General features: G+C 42.6%; 1 protein-coding gene across 3 annotated transcripts in view; it reads left to right on the plus strand.

Annotated features, from left to right (window-relative positions):
* cdin1 (CDAN1 interacting nuclease 1) overlaps positions 1-18,516 on the plus strand; it is a 73,882-nt gene extending 55,366 nt beyond the window's left edge. For all 3 annotated transcript variants that reach the window (XM_036593956.1, XM_036593959.1, XM_036593957.1), the window contains one exon: positions 15,104-18,516. In XM_036593956.1, the coding sequence (XP_036449849.1) occupies positions 15,104-15,239 (136 nt within the window). In that variant the 3' untranslated portion in view covers positions 15,240-18,516. The remainder of the gene's footprint in view (positions 1-15,103) is intronic.
* The last annotated feature ends 956 nt before the right edge of the window (positions 18,517-19,472 follow it).

A 19,472-nucleotide genomic window follows, 5' to 3' on the forward strand; every position in this document is an offset into this window, starting at 1 on the left:
CCGGCTCAATGTCCTGCCTGACTGCTTGGATTCTCTTCCTTCGTGATTGTAATGAATGTGAAAACTATTAACTTCAGACTGAGTGTGGGCACTTCTTAATCTCCCAAATTCTACTGCTCTCAAGACATTGTGGTCTTCTGTCAGAGCTACACTGGCAGAAAGTATGTGAAATGTGCTTAAGAATATTGATGTTTCTTCAAACGCAGCCATAAATTTAACTGATAAATCACCAATATGACAGCAGCCTTTAATATTTTTTATCATATGTGGTTTATTTTAATAATTTTGAGAATAGTTTTTAAATGCATTCACGCTGTGTACTGTAGTGTACTGTACCTCACCTAATTTGGCAATGAGGGGCTTTAGCAGTGAGTGGAACTCAATCCGTGGAACTGCTGACAGTCCACAGCCCCCCCCAGAGTCCCGGTGAAGGACCAAGCCGTGGTCAAAAACGACTGCAGCCTCTGTTTTGAGCAGTCGTTGTGGTTTGAATTAGTGAGGGGATAAACTCTTTGAATAATGATTGCAAAACATTTTGCTTTAGCTGCCTGGGTGAAACCAAACACTCTGGCTTAAACCTTCAGACCTCTTTCTCTGCCGTTGTGTTTTCGCTTCATATTCCTGAGTTCATGGGAAACTTTCAGCGGAGGTTACCTGCGCCTGTCCAAGCAATGGAAAAAAAATGTCATAGCCTAAGAGAATGTTTTTGCAGTTAGCTGAAATATTACTAACGTTGTCAAATGTCATTTTGAATGAGAAAGCAAACATTTTAATCAGCATTTTAAAAGCTGGACTTTTTGAAACAGTTGACTCTGGCAGAAAGGGGTCACGTAAACAGACCAAACGTGACGTTTGATGTCATGTTTGGTCTGTTTCTCTGATTTTGATGCCACTGCATGGAAAGTTATACTTTCCCTGTCCAAAAAAGGAAGAAGAAGGGGATGAATGAGAAACTACTGAGAGGTCTTAACATGTTAAGTGCTGTAATCTTCCCAAAGCGTTCAGTCCCTTTTTCCTGTTGGCCCTCCTCTCAACTTCAACCTCCAACCTTTCTCGGCATGTATCACTGCAAACGAAGGCAGCCCACGCCGGGTTGACGTGGAGGACCCAAAGCCCCAGGGCCTTCTTCCTCTTTCTTCGGTCCCGCCACCACCAACTGACCTCCAGTCCCAGCCACTCCTCTCCTCTCCTAGCCAGACGTGCAGAGGCCCGGCCGTAAACACAAGCTCCTATCACCCGCGCGCCCGTAATGACTGTTTTAACAGCACCAGAGGAGGTGGAGTATACATAGTAAATTGTGTTTGACAATGCGGGCTTAGTGGTTTTGTCGTAGCTTGTCTGTAGTTATTACTCAGACTTCCTCCTGCCAAAGATAAGGGTCGTTGCTGAACATACCAAGGTGCGCATTGTCGGCACGGGGGTCCTTATCGCACAGATTGATTTAGGGCAAACCCCTGTGACAGAGGTCATTGCGCACTAAAGTTATCCATCATCCAGGCTTTTGATTTCTGCCTGTGTCTGTCTCCAGACTGTCTACACGTAGGCTGGGTGTGAGGGGAGGGGTGGGGTGCGGTGCGGCGTGGTGTTGAACGCAGCGGCATGAGAATGCTTCAGAAAGCACAGGACCCCAGCATGCATCAAAATAACTCTGGTCAAAATGAGCAGCACTGTCCCAGGTGCCCAAGACTGCTATTAGGCGTCTGATATGCAGGTGAATACAATATGACAGACACCGTTACCAGACTCCCTGCAGTAGCTGTCTTTATCATTAAAAATTTTAGAACTGCAGCTTTGTAGGTATTCATATTTGTAGCTATAAATCCCTGCTACATTGACAAAATCTTCAGTGACAGAGAGTAATCTGTTTTCTTTCGTCCTTATGTGGATATTTGGAATGTTCTGCACAGAATATTTTCCAAATGTCCTTTAGTCTCTTGTTTTCTGGAATATGCCAAGTGGTACTAACATTTTATCCTGTAATATGAATTTATACATATTTCATGATATTCCATGTCAGTATTTTTCCAATTTAAAAAGTGTTTTTTCAGTGGGATGAAGATGAGTAATTATTGCCATAAATGCTGTCCATGGCTGGACAGTCCTAAAGCTTAAATGTCATATTTTTTCTGGCATGAAAATTAGGAAATCCTACTTTCAGATATGCTGTGATTCATAACGTTTCTTTTCAGAATATTTATTGCCAATCCTTTCCGTGGTTCCTAGAATGGCTTAAAGTCGACAGTAGCCTTTTTTATACTTGTAAAATGTGCAAAATACCTTGGCGAATGGGCTTGAGTAAACAACCTTTTCATTCTGTGAGCAAGTGCTTCCTTCAAGGTTTGAAACTGTAGCTATTGACTGTTGATGGAGCAGAAGTGGCAGTGGAACATCATGCGATTTCTGACTCCTACACTCCATAAGGATGGCTTAAGTAATTACACTTCAGTCCATAATCAAAATTGTGTCAAGTACTCCTCCTCAAGTAGTACTCCTCGCACACACACACATGCGTTTTATGTATATAAAATGTGTATGTATATATACCCAAGTCCCTTTCTGAAATGTCACGTCCCATTACACAAATTTGGATGTGCTAAATTACTGAGAAAGGTGCTTATACTGAATACGTTTTAGCCCCCCCTTTTAACAGTTTGCGGAAGGTTCGCTTGTTCAGGGGAAATGTAGGTCTTTAACTCTTGGAAGTTGTCTTGAATTTTCTCCCATCGGAAGATGATGTGGTTTTGCAATTCAAATATTTGCTCCTTCTCCTTCCCAACGCAAAGCTGCTTTGAAGCTGGGAAGTTCTATCATCACCAATGACAGTGTGAGTGTGCAGCGTGACAGCGCACTAGGCAGCGCTGCACTCCTTCTTACCGCATATTTTAAGTGCTGTGGAAACACCAAATCAAAAATGCATGCAAATGTCTGCATGTTTTGCATGTGAATATTTTGATTTGTGCGTTTGCATATTCAGGTAGACTACGTGCAGATAAACAGCATTAATCAAGGCTACTTAATATGGCCAGCGTGTTGATCCTGCTCATAAACAAACATGCTGGCAAGCCCTGAAGTTTCACCAATTTCTGTGTTGATGAAAGAACTTGTTTTTCTTTATTTTTTCTTTTTTTTTTTTTCAGGATGTATTTAAAATGCTCTCGAGGACTGAGTCTTTTTGGAGGTGTCAGGAGTTGAAGCACACTTGATTCCCCTGCTAATTAAGCTTCTTCCACTCAGGTCACTTCATCACAGACAATAGGCTTTTGGCTTTTTTTTAACCCTGATTTGCTCAAGTGGTTCTCCACTCATTATTGCACCAATACGCATTGCCTCTTTAGGGGCCTGGGAGGGACAGGGAATCACCAGTTTTTTTTCTTTTGCTATGTGTATGGACCTCGAAGTGCTGTCGTGCACTGAAATATTTAGCATTTCAAATAGAAATTCCTGTGAACCTTTTTTCCATTTTGGGCAAGTGTAGCATGCTGCACATTAACCTTATATATAGACCTCCAAACTTGTCACTGGCGCTCTCTAAACATAAAGAATATATAAGATAATTAAGAATTGTCATCGCAACAAGAACACTCTGCTCTCCAAACCCTATAATTTCATCCTTTTTTTATTCTTTCCCTATTCTTTTTTCGCCTCTCAACAGCAATTAATCTCATTTTTAGTACAATTTCCACCCCACTCCTGAAGTCAGGCAGAGTCCCCTGTTTTGTTCCTATTTGGCTTGGTTCCTGTGCATAGTCATTAAAGGTCCAATTAATGTCACCCTTTAGCTGAAGAGTGCTCATTTTTATTGGGGAGCTGACAGTCGCCGCCGTGAGTGCCGCAGTGTAATATGCATTAATTGCCCCGTAACACTGGTAATTACCAGTTCTTCAAGCCTCTCAGTAAACTGTCATGCCCAGACAAGACTGCTTTGAAATAGATTACTCATTAGGGAGACCTGCCCTGTTTTCCAATGGGGCTCGCTGTGTTGGCACAAAAAAAATGATTCTGGTGCTGAACAAATAGTTGCCAAAAGCAATTTCCTATTACAACTTCCCTGTGACGGGCCTTCTCTCGCTCTTTTTTTTCCTCCCCCCTCTGTTCACCGTTTCGGTCGTCACTTGGGGTGGGGGTCAGGAGCTGAGACAGGGGTCCACTGTGGATCTACCACGCCTTCTGTAATCGCCACTGACATGCACAAGACCGGTACTCATCGGGCACCTGCTCTAGAGGGCTGCACGGCTGAGGGCGGTGGTCACTCACGGCGCTCATGTTGTCTGGGGTCTGTCATTTTGTTTTCACTTTGTCAGTTTTTTCCTGTAAATGGCCAATCCAGTAGAGCTTGGCACCTTTGATTACTGTGTGCTTTTGTGTATATCAAATGCATTTGAATAAGATTTAGAGCTGTATAGATCATAGCAGTTTCATGCAAATGATACTGACCTTGAACCTCCATCAGCCATTTGAGTCAGACCACTGGTTAATGTTATCTTAGACAATTAATAAGGAGCCATTTTGGACAAATCATTTAAACAAGTAAAATAATATATCCTCACTGTCAGAACACAACCTCCTTTCTCCAAAGGGGTAATTTTACAGGAGAGCAAAATATTCTTAAATTGTATGTTAGAGTATTCATCATAAAAAATATTTAAAAAGGAAAAAGTAGACAAAGTAGAGAGAATTTTGTTCTGACTGGGACTGTAGCTAGGTTTTCATTCATATATTTTTATGTGTATTTGGCATATTGAAAAACAAACTGTTATCAAATAAAGTATCAAATAAAATTGCTGAACATAAGTTTGTCTGTGTACTTCAGGTGAGCTTAAATTTTTTTGGCAGTAAAAAGAAATGTGATATGATAAAAAAAAAATAAAAAAATTCACTTAAGTACTGTAAATGCGAGTTGTCATGTGACTGATCAGGTGTTTTTGTTTTTGCCCAGTCCAAAACGTATTTCATTGGACTAATGAAGAAGTTAAAACAAACCTTCATTTCATCAGCCGTTTCCCATGCATTTTGCCTTTTTTTGCTCTTAGTGTCAACTACGTCTGTAAAATTAAACAAAACAGCAGCAAGAAGTTTGTGGTTCTGTCTATATTTCTTCGATGTTTTTATAAATGTGCCATTGAGAGTTTTCTTGTACAAAACGTGTCTAATTTGAGCACTTCTTTTTGTGAAATTTCACTTGAATTTAATTTGACAGCTGGATGGAAACCTAGCTTTTCCATATCTTATACTGATGGTCAGACCGTATTCACTGCAGATATTGCTCATGTTATTGTTTTGCTATCCGGTGTCAATCAGAGGAGGATGGGTTCCCCTTTTGAGTCTTGGTTTCTCTCAAGGCTTCTTCCTCTTGCTCTTAGGGAGTTTTTCCTTGCCACTGTCGCCACCGGCTTGCTCATGGGGGCTTGGACCCGGATTTTTCTGTAAAGCTGCTTTGTGACAGCACCTGTTGTCAAAAGCGCTATATAAATAAACATTGACTTGATTTGAATTGTCTTGACTAGCTACTGACGATGTGTAAGGATGGAGTGGATTTGATTTACATCAATACTACATGAAATATACTTACTCATACAGTAGTATCATTGTGTTCTATGAGCAAATATTTAGACAGTGTTCTGTTTTTATATATATATTTTTACATATTTTAATACCATCATTATATAAAAAATAAAGGAAAATGCACATTTTTAAAGCTCGTTTTCCCACCACTGAAGTAAAGAACCCATTGCACACAAACAGTGTCTCACAGATTTGTTTTATCTCCCTTATAGCACCTGCTCCAGGCAATCTGCTCCCACTCCCTTTAAATGAATTTTGTCACAGCCTTTCAGATTCTCACTAGGCTATGTGCTAATGAAAGGAGATGGTACAATTTGAAGTGACCAGGTAGCAGAGAGCAGCGCACAGCTGAGCATGTGGGGACACTGGGAGACAAAAGAGAAGCCTTGTGCTTTGTCACTGATAAACCTATTACAATTCTCATTAACGTGCACCCATCCGCACTCTTTGGTTCTCTGCCTTTCTTGTGGATGGTGAGTGTGTGTTTATCTGTTTGCATTGGGTGAGCACTTATCAAATTGTTTATGACAGGACTAATTGGGATAATTGAAGACATTAAGATTACCTGTCAGCTATGTGTATCCAAACTCCACGTCTGGCTGACAACTTGTGACAAGCGAGGGACCCCGTAGCATCAGTCATGATGACATTTTCCCAAGACATAATAAGGACAGTGGGGGCCCACTCTAATTTGACGTGGACAGGCTTCTCAGGACAGAGGGGCTGGCTAAATTGAGTGCGGGTGGGGGTCTGTCTGGGCCTGGCTAATGGAGTCCCCTTTGGCATTCTGATGGAGAGATGAGGCAATTTGAGGAGAAAAGTGAAAAGGACTCCAGCCTTTTTTTTCCAAGTGTTTAGAAACATCAGAGGGGAAAAATGACTAAAGGCTGTTGCCCCTCCACCCCTGACAGAATACAAGGCGATAAGGAGGAACAAGGCAGCATGTTTTTGTGGGGTAATGTTTGTGGTAACTGACCACCCACACAGAGATGCGTCCTTCTCCGTGGCCTCGGTCAACGGCGTGTTTATGTACAGCAATTTTAGCCACAATCTATACTAATAATTTACTTTTGCCTTCTTGCTGCTGTTTCAGATCCTTTCTTTTCTTTTTGTTTTTCATTTTCTTACAAGAATATCTGCTGTGCTGCCCACTACAGAGCCTCTTTGCTGGATTACAAAGGACTACTAGTGTTGCACTCGGCTCAGTTCCATCTTGGTTCACTGAGCACCTGTAAACCAGCATGTCATGCTGTTTGTGGGGCAGGCTAGTGGTGGCCTGCTCCTGGCCAAGGCCTGCTGTGCGCAGGGTCTGTCCACTCATGTCCCAGAGCCTCCCTCTCCCTCCAGGAAGAGTGGAGCATTGTGCAGGGATTTGTGGTGTCATCGCAACCACAGATCAGTGCTGTCAACTGAGGAGATGGTCCTGTTTGTTTCCTTTGGAAAACGGGGTTAAACTATCAGCATGACAGCCCTTGAGCCCAGCGCCCTCACTGCCTTTCCCCCACCCTCAGCCCCTCACCCTCTAAACGAGTGAAAATCAATACCAGATTGCCTGAGGACCAGTGTTTGGCGTCGGCCTGACCCCTGCACGTTACCCTTTCATTCTTCCATTACGTGTTTCAGAGTATTTAACTTCCAGTTTGATCCCCTGGCTAATTAGTGAGGCCAGTCCACTCAGAGGAGCTTCCGTGTTGTCTTTGAAACCCCACAGTGCTGCAAGTGTGAGGAGCTGGAGACCTGGCTGCCATCATCACACCAGGGGCTGTGGTCCCACTCAAGTTTTATTTGTTTTGCAAATTTTTTAAAATGACAGTGAAATTTGATTTGCAGATCGTCGGAGAAAATACTAGCTATATCGTGTGTAGAATATCCGTAACAGAGCATACCCAGTGCACTAGTTCCCTCTTTCTCTGATGGTAGATCTGTCAGCATGCCAAGAACTAAGAATTTCTATATTCACATATTATAATTAGTATGTAGTAATATATAATATTATGTTAATCATTTTGTTTTTGTTAATGGATTTCAGATATATCACTAATTCCGATAATTCTGACCAGGAAAAAAGGAATAGAAGACCAATATGCCACATATGTGTGTTTAAAAAATATTTTTTTAAAACTTCCCTTTCTTTGCTAGGACTGTAACTAACAAATGTTCTATTTTTTGAATATTCTATGAAATATTATCTTGAATATTTAAATATTCTGTAAGAATAAGAAAAGCTCAATACATGTTTCTCTTTAATAAATGGAAAAAACATTTTACTGTAATTGTTACTTTATTATTATTATTGTTAGTATTATTATTATAGCTGTCACAAGCTATTATTACAAAAAAATGCTTTGTACAGTTGCATAAATTCTATTTATTTAGTTTTCTTTGTAATAAAACCTTTGAATTATTACAAGATGATTACAAAAATCTGTAATAAAGCTTTTTTGTCTTTGCAAGCGTCTTTTTAAACATCATCTTAGAAATGCAAACAACAGTTGCTCACTGCTTTGCAGTGAATGGGAGACTGATTAAGATTTTTAAGCCGCTCAGAATTGTTTTATACCATAGCACGTGCCAAACTCTGCCATGTCTGCTTTATCGCCTGGTGCAGTTTGAATAGTTTCCTTACAGCTCTGGACAGCTAGACAGCCTGCACACTCTCATTTATTTTCAGTAATAAATGCAATAGAATAGCTAGCAAGCAATTCAGAGAAGCTGAAAACTTACTTGCACTGCACCTGGATTAAAACAGATACTGTTGCTGCAAATTGTGAGAATCTGTCAAGCTGTGCAAAATTGCAGTGTATGCGTGTGTGTGTGTCTACGTGTGTGTGTGTATGTGTGTGTGTGTGTGTACAACTTTGTGCTACTGGTGACAACCTAGTATACATGGCTTGATAAACATTTGTTTCCCCACATAAGTGCGTATGTTCGTATAGGCAAGAAACATTCTGATTATTCAAATGACTGTTCTGTTTTCTAATAATTTAATTACTGATTTGATCCAATCTATGAAATGTTTGTTGCAGCCATACTCTTAAGAAAGGTAAAGAAAATACACTGAAAGGGCAGTCCTAAGGCAAGTATTTACAATTTGTCTATACATGTCATTATTTGTTGTTGTGTTTGTGTGTGCATGTCCTCACTGTGCCACCCACAAACCTAGGGGTTTTATGTTGGGCTTATTGGCTGGTGATGGCCCAACAGTGACATTGTGGCCCTTGTGTATTCCCATTGGGCTAAATTTACCCCAGGAATGTAAACATGATGCTGAGTTAGCACCTGGTTTTCTGTGGCCAGTGACCTTCCTCTCCCCAACATCACGTCCAGATCCACTTCTCAAGGTGTAGCCAAGGCCTAATTCTTCAGGGCTCTTGTACCAGTAGACCATGCTGACACTTCATGGCTGCATTGTGATAATTATGGAATTTAATTGGTGGACAACAGTTATTTCTGAGTAGAGGAAGAACTGTTTTATTTCTTTACACCTTTCTCTCCCGTCTCCTTGTTTTTGCGCTAGGGTGGCTGGAGTAACAATTCATTACAGTTGCTGAATAGCTGTAAGCAATATGGGCTGCAGGAAAAGTTCAGATGCCATGGTGCTGACATGTTGATTTAGTGGTGGTAACACCACTGAGCACTTCCAAAGGTGGCGACTTGGACGAAAGCCAGGTCTGTTTTCCCACAGACCTTCTTTTTTTCTGGCTGCTCTTATTTTGAGGGGCCCTTCTCCCTCAGGTTTTTCTCCTTGGGTGTCAGACACCAACTTTCACACCTATTTATAAGTAATAGTAATTCATCCCTCCTCCTCCTCTTCCACATGAATTCGGTATTTGGAGTGCAAAGATGGTATTTTGCTGCCGTCAAATGATCAGTTTAAAAGAAAAGTCCTACTTTTCTGAAAAGTGAAAAAGATAAATACTGCATCTCACAATCACTGTATGACTGGGTCTTCATGTTGTATATGTGCGTGTGAGGTTAGGTCAGTCAAACCGTTAGACACCAGAGCAGTCCCATGCAGCCTGAGAGACGGCAGCTTGTTTATCTGAATGGAACACGTCTGCTGCAGCCCTCTGAGCACCAAGGATGCTGGACACTCCAGCACAGAGGCGCCTAGGCCAACCCAGTCAGACCCGGCTTAGATTACACTCCAAACTGTTGTTGATTACCGCCATGGCTGCAGAGGGGCTCATCATAAATTGGAAACACATTAGCAGGCAGGGTTAAGGGCAGGCTTAGGCCACAGCCTGTAGCAAGGCCCGCTTGACACAAAATGGAGTCCATTCGCGGGGATTTGTTCCTTTCCCCCAAGAGAGGCTTGCTAATTATTGGATGGTGGCTGCTGGGAGTTCAGAATAACAGGTTAAAGGAGCTTGTATCCCCTTGACACTGTCACAGTAGTCCCAGTGATGCTCATCATCAGGCTAACTTCCTCATCATGCTACCAAAACGGAGATACCTATTCATCATCATGACACAGGCTCATCTGCAAATTAACACTGGGGCAGTTCTTACATTTCACGAGTGGCTTTTATTACTTTATTCCTGGTTAGGATATTCTTTATCTTTCTACACGTATGTCTTACTTAGAGTGCCAAGCATCTTTATTTAGTTAGGATGTAGAAGATCAGTGGCTGAAAATGCTAGAATATCTATGCATTAAAATTGCCATTGTTGATTTTAAAATGGGCAATTCAATACATAATTTCTTAGAAATAGGGTCCTGTAATAAAATGGCGTCTGAATCATAATCTCCTAATGAATTCACTCTTAGGAAGTCTTAATGAAAGCTTTTGTCCATTTGCATGATGGAGAGTGCCATTTAGAGTGATAGAGAACAGACTACTCTCAAAGATCGGCTGAACTCCAGGTCACCCGCCACTTGATCCAGAGTGAGAGGGTGAGCCAGTCTCTTACGTGAGCCCAGTTCTCTAAGGAACCTGATCATGCTGGGGTTGGATAGGGGGATTACTGTTGTGTAGTGGAACATTTACCAAGCACCACATGTTCTGCTGAAGATCTTTTATCAGAACATCAAGGCGTCAGTGTCACACAGCCTCCTCCGAGTGGCCCCTTCGTCTGCGCTCTGACAGGCCATGGGCCAGGCTGTCGGTTGTTTGGTTTTGCCGCATAGCCAAAGCAGGCGGGCTTGTGTCAGAGCGAGTCGGACCGTGACGCTGCAGATCTGAGCCGTACAGGGCACGGTACCGGCAACTTCAGGAACAAGGGTAACACTGCCTCCCGACATGGAGAGAACATCAGTGCTTTTCCATGTCCTAGCTGCTTTTAATTTTAACAAAAACCAAATGCATGAAGGGGACGGCTCTAGGTTTACTTTTTACATTTTCAGACTGATTTGTTGCTTAATGTGTGCATTCATGAATAGGCCTATCCTGATTACTGACCCCTTTCGTGTCGGACAGTGTCTCTTTATCTCTCCACCCTGTCATTTCAAAGGAAATTAGGTGGCTAAAATTGGAAGTGCCATCTCCTTAGTCATTATCGCGGACAGGCCAGGTGTTTATTGGATCTCACCTCACCAATAGCACGGCAATCATTAATACATGAGCGAAGGATAATGAGTGCTGTGCGGTTTTACGCAATTACAGCCGTATGCTGGATAAGGGTGAGGGTCTTTACCGTCACACATTAATGAGGTTATCAATATGTGTGGTGGGCAGGGCTGCTTCTACCATGGCCAGCCTGGCTGAAAGAGAACCGAGATGTGAGGACCCTAGGCAGCTCTTGTCCTCCAGGTCATGGAGGTTCCTAAGGTTCACAGATAAAACACTATAATCCCCCTTTAATCTCCCAAGCTGTATTGACATGCCATGCCCATGGCTGTATATTTCACTACCACCCTGCCATCAAATGAGAAGTAGGGGCGTCTGCTTCACATCCCATTTTCAAAACCTCATTGACAGAGGTAGAAAGAGAACATAAAAACGTCTGTTAAATTACACCTGGCCCAAGACGGGATCTTAATGGCACATTGCTCTCATTGCTGCTTTTTGGAGATCCTTTTGGAGGCCAGGCATTGCTCATCACAACCTTACGTTTGTGTTTTACATACCTCAGAGAATTGAATGCTTCCAGTACAATAAGAGTTTTTCTTAGCAGGGAGGATATTAATGGCTGGTCGGCTGTTTGTGATATTTATGAAGAGTGGACTGGTACACAATGCTTGTTTACCGTCTGCAGTGTTCTGTCCAGGCAAGGCCATACCTCTTTAAATATCCTGTTTGTGTAGAGGCTTTTTGTATTATCTCTATGCTGCTGTATCCAGGGCCCCAGGCTGGTCCAGTAAAACATGTAAGATGGAGGTTCTGTTGCCGATATCGCCTTGCTCGCAGCCTTGAGTCGGCCCCCGCCCCCTGTCACCCAGTTCAAGCCCTATAAATAAACACCAATTAATCACCAGCCGAGAGCCAGGCCAGACCGAAGCTGTGACAGCACAAGCTCTCTCTCTCTCTCTCTCTCTCTCTCTCTCTCGCGCTCTCGCTCTCTCTCGCTCTCTCTCGCTCTCTCTCTCTCTCTCTCTCTCTCTCGTCTATATTTTCTGTCCCCATATACCAAACAGGTAGTGCAGAAGAAAGCAAGTCACAAGATCTTGAAAGTCAGCACTTCACCAGATATATGCAATATTAAAAAGTGTATTTGTCCACGTCTCAGAAAATCATCTGAAACGTTTCTTTCTTTTTCTTTTGTAATACTAATAGAAAGTCTGGCTTCAACTGATTTAAAGTTAAGCGTGTATTGCACAGTAGGTGTGCATTACATTGTTGTGCTTCTACTAAAATTACAATTAGACATGCTGTTGCTTCCATTAGCTCATACAACATCTTTGTACTACTGGTTTCACTTCAGAAGTTATCAGTTCAGGCCTTAGGTTCTTTTATGATGAAAAGGTATTCTGTGGATGTTGCTAAGAGCTGCTGGGGAGAGTTTGAGACGACACCGTGGAGGGCTGTAATTAGTTATTTAATTACGCTGCGATTACACGTGTGCATTGAGAGGGGGAGGAGGCCACACTAATGGCAGCTTACTCTCTCAGCACCTCCATTTGGGTTTTTGTTCTTAAGTGCTGTGCTCTCATTAAGCTGCCGTTTTAACCAGCATGGCACCTGCTTCAAAATCAAATGCAGGCCGCTCGTTACAGCTAATGGCAGCGTGTCTGCCAGCAGCGCTCTCCACGGCATCCCACTCACTCCGCCCGCCAAAGCTAGCACGCTCCAAATTAGCTACATTTCACAAACAATTTCACCAACTCGTTACGCAGTTAGATGTTTATTGGAAGATCACCGACTTCCCCCGAGCGTTGCGGGTGCCAGCTTTGGGTGATGGAGCACTGGCCCGCATAATAGACCGCAATTATGATTGGAGACTTGTGCCATTTACTGCATTATTTATGGAAGCCTTTCATTGCGGTTTTTTATTATTATTTATTTTGAAATGGTCACAAGCCTGTCTCCTTAACCTCAGACCCCTGATGTTTGCCCTTTACCTCCTCTCCTTCCATTGCCAACAACCCAACCCTTGTATTGCTTTTTTTCAAAGTCTCCCTGGTATGGACTTTATTAATTCAAAATAGAATTCAAACTTCATTCCTTTACTGTACACCATTGGTGACACTGTTCCCCATTGTTTATAATTTTGCTTGTTTCAATTTGTGCCTGGCTGCCCCGACAACCCGTGGACATGATATATTGTACACTGGTGCCTTATCTGTTGATGTACAGTTTTAACCTTTTCAGAAGGTTGCTTTTTCCCCTCTCTCAGCCCCCACCCCTTTCCTCCAACACCACCCTCCACCTTCGCTGTCTGAAAAGAGCAATACACACCAATGCTCAATAAAAGTCTATCTTAACCTCTCTCCAAAGTTATCTAATGTAAATGTTTAGATTTTGTTTCCATAACATTTCCATAAAAAGAATGGCCATCCATACAGCGACGGAACAGAATATGGGACTCTTTTAGAGTTGGGAGATGGGGAAGGGGGGGGAAGGGTGGTATGGAGGAAAAAAAAATGCACCCTGCAGACTGTTCTGCTGAATGGCTCAGCTATGTGTGACTTTGTGGTGAACTTGCAGTGCATCTGTGGGCTCTCTCTCCAGGGCTGTTAGTTTTGGCCTGTTTGCCCAGAGATACTGGACTGTAAATCACAGCCTGTAAAACAGGGAATGCAGGGCTGCAGTCGCATGTACTCGCTTTTCTTCATGCTGCAGCCTCTGCACCTCTGCTGGGGTTTCGGGTTATTTATACAGTTCAGTTGCCCCAACATGTCCGACACAGGTCAAACAGCTCATTATTTATGGATATAGTAATGTGTAGCAGTCAGGAAGTCCTGATGGAGATGATGAAGGTTGTAACAGCTTTGGAGACGACTATGATGATGATGATGATGATGATGATGATGACAAACTAGGCTGGTGGAGATGTAAAAGAGGTAGATAATATGTCACTAATCATGATTATGATGTTGACAGAGACAGAAGTATTTTACTGATGGCATGAGAGATCATAGTTGGAGTTTTATGAACTGTTCCTGAGGGGCTGAACTTCCTGCTGCGCTGTGCAGCTCGGCAGGCGGCTTCCTGTCTGACTCGGTAGGGACCTCTAAGACTCATTTATTGTCTCTGGACATTGCATGTCACTAAATAATGCTATTTTCAGTTTGGACTCGTGTGTGTTTCTGCACACAGAAAAAGAAGCTCAACTATGACGTGGCTTTATGGCTGTATCTTGAAGTTCAAGGAATAGCTGTGATCTTTCCTCGACCTTTCTTCGGGGCATAGTAAATAGCTGCAGAAATGATTTATTGCATGTCAAGAAAATTGTGAAATAACATGATGATGTTCCAGCAAAGCCTGTTATAATTACCTCTGTGCTTTCTCCATGGTATGTAGATATGTGATCTGACTAGGAAAGCACAAAAAAGCTTTGATGATGTAAAGAGACGGGGGAAGAAAAAGGTAGATTTGAATATTGTTTGAGTGGAGCTTTTCTCAGCAAGCGGGTGAGTGCTGTTATTTATAGCTCTCCAGAAGTGCAATGTGAGCCAAGGCAAAATGGCTGTACTTTAAGTGTCCATGCGAATGAAACAGCTGGACAGTACTGGAAGTGCACTGACAGATGCACTATTAGAGAGAGACTGCTCCCCTCCATCACGGCCTCTCTGCTCCACTCACTCTGGGCTTTCTCCGCAGCGCTAATCTCCAGCACTGTTCCTTTCTAGAGTTATTATTGTTGAAGTCCCATTGTAAAGAGATCCTGCTTATGTATCGTCTGCTGATCTTATCAGACAACGGCTTTTGTTTTATACTCTTAGTCATGTTTCCTAAAGGGGTGGATCAAAAGCAAGTGTTCTGCGTAGGTTTTTCTCCACCTCCTGTCATATGCACTTTTTCATCATTTGACTAAACTAGCCAAGAAAATCCACTTGACCTCTACGTGGTAGTTGTTTGGAAGCTGTTGTACTTGATTTTGTAACAGTACTGTAAACATGTATTTTATGGTCATTCTGAACTGAGATCCTTATTTGCAGGTTTGGCCCAGGTCTAGTCATCTACTGGTACGGCTTCATAGCAGAACTGGACTGCCAGCGGGACAGAGGGATCCTGCTCAAGGACTGCTTCCCCTCAGACATCATAACTCTGTGCCATGGGTCGGGAGAAAGCTGACGCTAGCCAAGGGTTATACTGAGGGTGGACAGGGGGCAACGAGGGCATTTGTCGGTGGAGACATGAATCCGGAAGCAATTTAGGTTTCCCGCTGCGTGACGCTACTGGAAAACATCTGCCCTGAACTTCAGTTGAACTCCAAGGGATCAGGGTCAGGATAGTACCTCCGTGCAAAATCATGCTAAAAGGGCCGGACTCTTCCTGGACTGGGCCTGGATAAGCCTGGACTCTTTAGCTCTTTGGGAGCCTCCTGAGTATAGAGGGGAGGGCAGGTAGTGCCTCTTATCGCAGCCCTCTCCTTCGTCACTCTGACCCGTACACACTCTTCTGAGGCCAGCAGGTTTCTCTCTCTCTTGATAGGGTGTAGTCTGTTTGGAACCATGTCTACTGACCCCCCCCCCATTTTGGATTTAGGACACTTAGCAGGTTTGCCGTTTGCCATATCAGTTAACTCCCAGTGTTTTTAACTTGGCTTAAAAACAAAGAAATCAATAAAAGTAAATCTGTAAATATCTGTATCTTTTTTTAGAGTGTAATTTTTATGCCATAGTGCTTTATAGTGAATCTCTTTTGGCGAAAAAATAAAAAAGGAAGGCAACAGAACAGAGAGCTCAGGACAGAATTAGTAAGTAAAAAGTTACTGTATATGGTTAGAGAAAAAAACAGCCAGTTCCTAGTCCCCCCACACGGAAGGGCACAAAGGTTGACGTTCTTGGAGCCTCCTTCTGCGTGCTGTCTGGATGAAAGACGAGTGCAGGCCCTCTGCGCTGGAGTACCATGGTGAGATATGAGGGAGATCAAGAGCTTCCCCCTCTCTCCCTCTGCTCTGCTGTTAATCGGGCCCAGACCTGCTCTGACCTGCTCCTCTCAGAGCGGACTATAGTGGAGCTTTACCCATCACTGACCCCTCTCTCCCATCCACCCTCCAGACCGTTCAGCACTCCTCTGGCCTGCACAGGCCTCGGCACTCCACTTTTAAATAGCAGTAAAGTGTTGCATGATTTGTTACCCTTAAACCTCTAACCTTAAAGCAGCCCCCACCCCATTTAGGCCTTGAGGACCGCGGGTCAGGGAAGGGTCACGGGGCGGCCATGATTTCCTCTGCCAGGCCCATTTCTCCAAGCGGTACAAAACAACGGCCCCCCAGCGTCCAGTTAAGAGAGCCTTATTGCGCAGCCATGGAATGCTTAGACATCACTTTACAGCTCCGCTTGGACACAAAAACAAGCTTTTTAACTGGGGGAAAAATGCAATGTGGAATAAAGAAGGAGAAAAAATGGTAAACAGCAGATTCAGTTCCTCTCAGGTTTCAAGCCTTCCTGCTATTGTTTTTCAAGATGGCTGTTGCACAAAAGAGGAGCTGGGGTCAACCTCTATAAATTAGTTTCTGCACACAATGCAAACCAAATACTACTTTTTTTTTTACCCTCCCTACAAAGAACAGTAAGAGATGAGGTGAGGCTTCCGAGATTTCCATGATGCGTTCTATTGAATGGTTCTGTTGCTGTACACTTTTATTTTGTATTTTTAGAGCCAATTTCCAGTTTTGGATTCATTGTTCTTGTCACACTTGTCTCCCACTTAAAGCACTCACCAAATGAGGGCTGATGATGATGTTTGTGCCGAGTGTTCTTTTGTAGTGTTCCAATGGATACAATTTGTGCACCAGTGCCATCAAATTTTGCCATAACGTTTAATAAAGTGTGTGTTTCTGGCCTGACTGGGCTTAAACTATTGTTATACTGATGCCTGATACAGAACTTTGCAACAGGTCAATATTGACAATGTTTCTCAAATGAAGGTGCGAGATATTTTGAGTAGATGCTGCTGCTCTGATAAGTTAATCTGTTCTTTTAGGACCATATGATCAAATGCAAGTCCAGGTCTCCATTTCTGCAGTGCATTCTTGCCGCAGCTATACATCCCCTAGCAGCAGAAGGCTATACGCTTACCCTGACAATGCGCCAAAGAATGGCCATCCACAGAGAATTGTGCTTATTAATGTGGGAGGGAGGCTCACATAATGGGCTGCAGCAGTGCTCAGCATGCTCTCTGCATTACTGACTGGCAAAGCACGGAGTCCGTTCAAGAGAGGACCACGGACTGGCCTGAGGCTTGATGGGAAGCATGGTCTAGAAGCTTGAAGAGACAAAGACACCATGCCTACATTTTCTTTCCCCCTCTTTATTTGTTTACACACTAAAACTGGCTCATGACCCACAAGAAGAACACAGATCTGGACATGAATTTCCAAAACCACATCTGTCAAAAGCCAAGCATAAATCATGCTTTACACTCTGTTGGCAGAATTAAATCATGCTGCTGGCAAAACTGTAGAGAAAATATTCTTTATCTACACAGTACATCTGTAGAGGACGCTTAGAACAGAAAAAAGTCCTACAAACTTCTGCTTTAGTGCTCAGAAAGATCTTTTCATTCGACAGTTTTGTTGAAAAGTTACATTTTTGGAGAGTGAACGTACAGCCTAAGTAAGTAAAGCTTTAAAAAAATGACAGTGGTGGGGGTGGTGGTGGGGAGTGCATGTAGACGTCCCCTAGGCGAGAATACTTTCGGATTGTTATTACAATCGGACGGGATATATGTGCAGGCACGAAACAGCATTTCAGCTGATGTTTAACTTTGGCCGAGGTTGTAAGCAGTCTGCGCACAGCTGTGTGCACTCCACCATTAACATATCTATCTTTCACTGCCACAGCAGGTGTGCGATCATGTGCTGCTATAGATTTAGCTCTGATCCACTGTGGTGCTCACACACAGGCAAAGGAGATATGACCTAACATTCTTTAGTAACAATTAGCTATAATTCTGTGATCTCTGTCCAGTGCTGCAGAGAATTGTGAGACATAATCCCATTACTGTAAGAATGCCTGGCAAAGTTCACACCAGGTAACATTTATATTCCAATGCTGAGCTTGTGTCGTTTAGGTTTAACTTTCATGTTGCACAGGCGTATGTTTTCACTTTGCTAGACTGAATTACCAGTTGCTTTGCTAGCCTTACTAACCTTACAGTTGAAAAGATTTGTCCTTTGATTCTTTGCATTGCTGTCAGTGGGGATGACCACCAATATTTTGGTGATCGAAGATTGATCACAGAGTTATTTTGACAGCAATACAACACCATGCTGCACATGTTCACTCAATAATTTGCTGCCATTGGAATGTCCACATATTTGATGTTGCAACATGAGCAGTCTAAAGTAGCTTTACAATCCCTCCCTGTAACTCTAGCTAGCTTCTGTAGGAGGGATTCCCAGTTTGTGGAACCTCAGATATCCTGTGTAGATTCTCTGTTGGAGTGTTGAAAGGTGCAAACTCCAGTGCTTGCTAAGTGAGGTATCGAATTGGTATGACTAACTCATACTGGTCTAAAGAAGAGGCAAAAGTGTGGTCATGAATTCAGATAAATCATTTTGCATATTTTATTCAATGTTTTATTTTGCTAATTTGCTAAGGGACAGTGTCCTTTAATATACAATATCAATAAACTGAAAATAAGCCAGTTAACCCAGAAGACTGATTTCATCTGTTGATCTGTTGTAAAATATACCCAGTAGCATAAATGCACACTGTACATAAACAAACATATGTAAGATCAAAAAGCATTTGTAGCATTATAATCACGCACAAGTAGAAATGCGCAAATAACAGGGCCAAATTTGGCCTGTGATGATGTTTGATTTTGCTCACCAGACAGTTACCCACACCCCTTCACCTGAGAAAGCAAACATGTATTATATACTGCTTATAGCATGAAATTCTTATTTTCTTTTTGAAATTGTGTTTTTGAAGTATTTTTATTATGAGATATAGTATAGTGCAATTAAATACATTTAAAAAAAAAAACAAAAACAGTTTTTTATTTGCATTTTGTGTTGTCTTTTTGGCCCTCAGCCCACCACAAACACTGCGCTGGACATGCCTTCTATACATGCAAAGCACTTATGGAGCTACATAGCACATTTAACCATTAAACATGTAAAGTAATAGCATGCAGGCAGAACTTTTGAAGATGTTTGGTGATTTTTGTGAGACAAGAGACATGATGGCCACAGTGTGTTCTGACCTCAGTCTTGCGTACAGTTGTTTTTATTGCCTTGTTTGATTTGATTTGTTCTTTTTACTATAAAAGTTTCAGACATGGAGGTAAACTTCAAATAAAGCCACTTTTCAACACTGAGAAGAACTCTTTGGCAGGTGCGAGGGGGTGTGT

The sequence above is a fragment of the Colossoma macropomum genome, unplaced genomic scaffold (genome assembly GCF_904425465.1).
Source record: "Colossoma macropomum unplaced genomic scaffold, Colossoma_macropomum, whole genome shotgun sequence".
Taxonomy (NCBI): domain Eukaryota; kingdom Metazoa; phylum Chordata; class Actinopteri; order Characiformes; family Serrasalmidae; genus Colossoma; species Colossoma macropomum.